The following is a 6,503-nucleotide window of genomic DNA, read 5'->3' on the forward strand; positions in this document are numbered from 1 at the left end:
TCTGGTAGGCTGCAATAAAAATATCAGATGAGAGACTGGCCCGGCAGATCAATTATCATAATTGACAACATTTTATTAATACATATTGAACTCCTAAATGTTTTGGACGCAAGATATCCCTGTGAAAATGATCCTTAGAGAGGCAGAATGCCAGATCTGGGAAAAGAATCAAGGCTGGCTTGTCTGCTGTACGGTTTAAACAAATATTTTTCATCTGGTCTGCATATTCGATGCTTTTGTACAAATTTAGCATCTGTTTGTACCTGCATATTTTAACTTAAGAGCTTTCATTAACTTTTTTTTTTTTTTAAGCTTCAAAGCCATAAACATGTATATTTATACCACAGTATTGTACACTGGTTGTAAAGCTCTGAATTAAGTCATTCTCTGCTTTAGTTTTGATTAGAATGATACAATTAGAACCTGTTATTCTACCAACTAATTACTTGTAGAATGTGACATCTGAAGAATACTACAAGATTACAAATTTAGGAATGAACCGAGAATGCGCTCTGTTTATATTATTCCCCTATCTTCAGTCAAATCATTGTCATGGAAATGGATTAATACTGGGCCAGTTTCTGTCCTCATCAAAATCTTTCTCACAAAAAATGAGAAATAAGAATTTTAATGCTTCGTGTATCAATAAGATTTTAATAGCGGGCTTTGATCTTCTTGCCAGTCTATCACTTGATTGGCCGAGCAGCATCCATCTTCCTGTATCATCATCGACTTGTGTTCCTTTCTGGGAAATTCTTTCTTTTCCTTTTTTTTTTCGGTTGTTGTTGAACCATTTCTGGGTGCCTTTTGACATTTTGTGTCTTACAAGCACGACTAAGTGAAAGATTATAGCAGATTTTTCACTTAAATCTCAAATACTAAATTCTCCCACTTAAAAGAAAAAAGAAAAAAAAAAAAGATGTTGTATGATTGTACATGTCTCCAAATAAAGAAAGGCTGGCATTTAGGAGAAGTTGAAAAGGTGAAAAAGAGATGCTATTTACACTTATTTTTGCCTGTGAAAGCCCTTTGGAGGGTCAAATCTTAACCAGGCTGTATGTGTGAGTACCTGTTGCACATCAACTAACAAATTAGCAGCAAGAAACCAAGTTTGATGGTCACTCCGAGGCAGGCTGAGACATCTAGGAAAACAAGTGTTGTCCCCACTGATGGAGCTGCACCAGCCTCCTCAAAATGCTATTTTAACCCACTCTGAACCCCCAGTTTCACAGGAAGTAAACCGATCCATGATAAATTCATAGTAAATAATTGTACACATATCGTGCTCATTTGCATGTGAATTAACCCAATTTATGGCCATAAAGGCAGACTTTGTCAGCGCGCAGAGAGTGCAGAGAAGACACAAACAAACCATACGGGCAAAGAAGAACTGCCCACAGTTGAAAATTTGTCACATTTCTGCACCACTTGATATTAATACACGCCGCGCTTCAAATGAGGTTAAAATGACGACGACAGCTCAGAAGATCTGCGTGACGATAGATAGAAAGAGAGATATAAGAACTTCTTATATCTTCCTTTTGTATTTGCAGTTTCTTCCAGGTACAGATCTCACAGTGTTTGTTAACTGATTATTTCTTTTAAATATGGAAAAAAAAAAATAGAAAAAAAAATCCTTTTTGATCACCCCACTGCTTATTAGATTTGAAAGGGGAAAAGCCCTTCATTTGCACCGAACAAATAGTTCTGTTTTCCACCACTGGCTGTCATGTTTAAAGTAAATAAGTTCTTGTCCATCCAGCACCGCTGAACTCATTCAGTTGCCAGAACAAAGCCATTGTATAGAGGTCCACAACAGCCCTTTTCTCTCCTTCCCCCAAGCAGGATCTTCCCTCTTCCCGCAGTGTGCTCCCCAGCTTTGTAAGCAGTTCAATAACGTGCAAATGCTAAAAGTGTGCGTGCTTATTCCACAGAAGAAATGAAGGAAGATTATGACACTATGGGGCCTGAAGCCACAATTCAGACCGCTGGAAACAATGGTACAGGTAAGGCCTTGCATGATACGAGCATCACTTTCCTTCCGTGCCACGTAGAATTAGCTGCGCGTGAAGTGGTGGAACAATTTCTTTTTTGTTTTCCGTTGAACAATTGGGAAGCGCTTACATAATTCTCCCTTTTTTTTTTTTTTTCTTTTTTTTTAATTTTTTTCCCCCAATTTGATGGCGACGGTGCAGCGACAAACTCATTTGGTGAGAGTCCCGGCTGCCTCTCCCGTGCCCCGCAACGTTTCAGCCCCTGACTCCTTTTAACTGCATCCTCGGGAGCTAATAGTTTTCAGCAGCGTGAGGAGATGTTTTTCCCAGCAAGGGCAAATCTCGGGTAGTTTAAAGAACCTGGACCAAGATACAGTAGTCTTTTAATGAGAGAGACCGTACAAAGAGCTTGATAATGAGGATGGGGTGCACTCTTCTTGGCAACCCCAGATTCGCATGGTGCACAGAGTAAGCTACTTCAGAGACTGAAAACATCTTTTCAGCAAGACACACATAAACCCCTTACATAGATACACAGACACACACACTTTAAATGCATATTTATGAGATTATTATGTTTCTGGCTAATCTTTTTTTTTTTTTTTTCCCCCACTTTCCACATCTCTTTTTTTCCCCTCTTCTTAGAAATCAATACATTTTGTGGAACAAGAAAAGGGGGCAGAGATATTTAGCCGGCATCATCTCCGAGCCATCTCTTTTTTTCCTGTAGCAGAGCAAAACAGCAAAAGGTTTCTATTACTGTTTTCTAATCCAAATGAATTCAGGGGTTTACCATCTTTTCCAAAGGCCACAAGGCCTCACTCCATCCTCAGTACAGCTGAATGCCATACATCACCCAACGTTTCTTTCACGTTTCGTCACAATTTGAGATGTTGCAGATAGCCCCGACTTACACAGTGAAAAGTTAGTTTTCTAGTGTAAGTACGTTTCTATGCATTCTATTATGAGATGTAGTTCATAGGTAATGCCCTCTACAAATATTACTGTAAAAGGTTCTACCTAGGACTTGCAAGGATTTTATTACTCACACTTTCCTAATGTTGGCAACACCCACATAAAACCCCAATGCTCTTATTAAGTAACACAAGAAATTTACTTTATAATTCTGGAGGGAGAAAATAATAGGAAAATAAAACCATGCCACTGCCTTTTTCATCCATTAGATTTATTATGCATGAAAGGAGGGTGGCACCGAGGCACAGTTTATCATTACATATATACTTAACGACGTTGCCATACGGAACTGGATACAGACGTATTTTAAAAGCTTTTTTTTTATTTCCAAGGGACGCTAATAAAGTGACAAATTGTGCTCAGCACTTGGAGAAACAGGACTTGAAAAGACGTCTGATTCAGAAATAAGACTTGATGGTTATCTGAATTACCATTACCAGAGCCTTTGAGGTCCCCTATCAGTCCGTGTGACTTCCTTTGCACATATTTTCCTTACCATAACAGGCCTTGACTCTTTCATACTTGCAATGTGGTCTGCTCGAGGGGGGGAAGACTTCATGTCCTCTTAGCCCCTTCCCTTCCAGTATCTGATGGTCTCTTCTGCCTGCTCGGCTCCGTCCTCACGGCATCTCTCTGGGGGCAGGGTGCCGCCAAGCCCTTGCACAGCACCGCCGCCAACGGGGTCAGACCCACGGCTGTGGGGTGTCCTGCCTCTTCTGCAACCAGTTTGCTGGGGGAAAAAGATAAGGGTTGCCCCTACCCGGCTTGGTGCACTGCAAACTCGTGGTTCAAAGAGTGCTTTGCGTTTGGTCGGGTGGTCTGCATCTAAAACGCAGAAGCTGCTCTGGACGTTGCACCTAGCAATTCTTTCCCCAAATGTCCTCTGCAAAAGTCTCACTCCTCTTTACCTCAGCTGCTCTTTGCTGCAATGGGCAGCTCGCTCAAATAACCGGTGCGAGTTGTCTGGTGCTCTGCTGGTGTTTGATTCCAATCTTTTATCGCTGAGGCGTTCAGAGCCACCTCCTTCAGTGGAGGCTGGTGCCCGGGTAACTTGGGTAGAACATGTTTCTGCCACGGATGCAGTCTCCCCAGTCTCTTAAGGGCGATGTCAGATTATTTAGTCGTATTAAAGCATCTGATAAACTAAACGCCTTTGCCAGTCTTTTCACCTGGAGTGGAAGATGCCAGGTGACAGCATCCTCTGGTAGGAGCTGCAGCATCCTTCACACAGACTAAAAACTCCCCCAGGCTTGGCTGTTGAGGTGCTCCAACCATTATTTGAGGAGGAAAGGGAAGAGGTCAGTCCCAGAGCTGTTTGACATCCTTCCTACCTTATCTGAGAAACGTCCAAAGTTTTCTTCTTCAGCCTCATTATAGGCTTTGGGCCTGTCTTGAGTGTCTGGTCTCAATTTTTCCCTGCAGGTAGTCAGGGGATTTGATACTGGTGTTTAATAAAATAGCTGAGGTGAGGCTGAGACTTGACCCAACGAAAGAAGTTGGATCAGTGACTCCATCTTCACCGAAAGCTGTACCGCAGCAACCTTCTGGTGGCCAAGAAAGCCACTTGGGTCCCCCTACAGATTAACATGGGCTCTTCGAGATGTGCCAAGGAGGTTTCTCTCATTTAACACAACATGCCTCTCCCGCTTGACATCAGATCCTGTAAGCGCTCCGTGACCTGCGCTGAGCACAGAGACAGGAGATACACCTTCAGGCTCATTCACATACATCCAACCAGCAAAGTTGCTGTAGGTGCGTGCAACAACATTGGTGTATTTTTAGCATCAAATTCATAGCAGAACATCATTAGTAGAGAAAGAAAACTAAAAGAAAAAGTCTCTGTTATTAAATTATTCTGCTGTTGTCAGAGTGGCCACTTCCTAGTGGTACTTAAAAAAGAAATCTTGTTACCCATACATTAATCAGCTGCATTTTCATAATGAGCCGTGGAGACTTCATAGTGGAAAAGCAAAAGTGACCATTAGAGTGAGAATTTTAGTCTTTGGTCCTGCTAAATTAATTTGTAAATATTTCTGGGGATTTCTGAAACGGTTACTTGACAAAATGATGTTTTGCAGAAGGTGCAGAGGGTTTTTTTCTCAAATGTGAATGAATAAATTCCTATGGTTTATTTTATTGTACCTGTTACAGTTATTGCAACTGGAATGTTTGCAGAAAATAGATTAACAAATTCTCTGTAAACAAACAGAAAAAAATTTCCTGGTTTCGATTACCAACATCTGACAAGCTTCGAGTAAAGATCTCTTAATATAATTTGAAGAAGGGAAAAAAAAAAACCAACAAAAAACCTTCGGGGGGAGGAAAACAGAAGTAAAACTTGGCATGTTGGAGGACAGGCCGTTTTCAGGCTGTAATCTGTGTGTACCAATGGGGGCCTCTCACTTCCTGGCTAATGAAGGCTGTGGTTTTATTAGCTTTGTTTGCGATTAAGGGCAGCTATCACCATCTCGCAGGACGAGTTCCCACACAAAATAACTGGTCTCCCAAGCTCCTTGAACCTCTCTCTCACTTTATCTTGAAAGGTCCTAAATGTCTCCAAAGATAGCTTTCCTTAATGCGTTTTATTTTTATGTGACACAGCCACACCAGCTTTTGGAGCTGAAAATATTTTTGCTCTCTGGGCTCCAATAATTAATTAAAAAAGGACTTATTTGGTGAGGTCACCCGCCGTAGATCTCGCTGAAATTCTTGCCTCGCAGGAGGGGATGTGCAATGTGTGCGCAGTGTTAGCCCACGAGGAATCCGGGAACATGACTTTCTGCATGGAAAACAAATTAGGACACGGGGTGGGGAACAAGCCTTTTCCCCCCAGAAATCGAGAGAGGAACCTAATGGGTATCAGATGGGTCTTTTTAGTAACACTGGGTGAGCTTCCAGCCATGTCTGAATTGTCAGTAACGTCGCTGGTGAGAAAGCAGATACACATGGTCACCTTGTGCTCTTTATGTTAATCTCCAGTGCTGCAGCACTGTTGTATTGTTTCACTTAAGGATCTATCAGCTTTTCCACTAAATCCCCTTGTTTTTAGGGGTTTATAATATAGACATAAACATTTGCTTTAGCTCCTGGATTGCATGCGCAGACATAGAAGCCAAATAATCCAGAGAATTAGGAAGCCAAGGCCAATAATATGGCAGCAGCCCTCTGCAACCTCTTGGATCAGCCTCCAAATAGACTTGGGGGCTGGGAAGGAAGAACCTCGTTCGGGTTTGAGTTTGGGTCTCAGGCTCCTAGTATTAACTCAGGCCTTGCGTGGCAGCTTGAATTCCCATCCTATAAGTGCAGTTACAGAATCACAGAATGGTCAGTGTTGGCAGGGACCTCTGGAGATCATCTAGTCTGACCCCCAAGTCATCTAGTCCGATCCTCAAGTCATCTAGTCCAAACCCCAGATCATCTAGTCCAACCCCAGCTGCAAGATCCAATCCGCCCCCAGCCTACCTGGAGGAGAAGGACACATGGAGCCATCCCCCGGCGCCATCCCACCCTTTCCCCTTCCTGCTTGCGTATCTT

At 42.4% G+C, this 6,503-nt stretch overlaps 1 protein-coding gene across 2 annotated transcripts in view; it reads left to right on the forward strand.

Annotated features, from left to right (window-relative positions):
• The window catches only part of ZEB2 (zinc finger E-box binding homeobox 2), a 114,212-nt gene that overhangs the window by 85,432 nt on the left and 22,277 nt on the right, over positions 1-6,503 (forward strand). The window contains exon 3 of one of the 2 annotated variants that reach the window (XM_009891697.1): positions 1,935-2,006. The exons of the other annotated variant lie outside the window; for it this stretch is intronic. Within the exon in view, the coding sequence (XP_009889999.1) occupies positions 1,935-2,006 (72 nt within the window). The remainder of the gene's footprint in view (positions 1-1,934; positions 2,007-6,503) is intronic. 2 annotated transcript variants of the gene reach the window in all.

This window comes from Charadrius vociferus, unplaced genomic scaffold (genome assembly GCF_000708025.1).
Source record: "Charadrius vociferus isolate BGI_N301 unplaced genomic scaffold, ASM70802v2 scaffold109, whole genome shotgun sequence".
NCBI lineage: Eukaryota > Metazoa > Chordata > Aves > Charadriiformes > Charadriidae > Charadrius > Charadrius vociferus.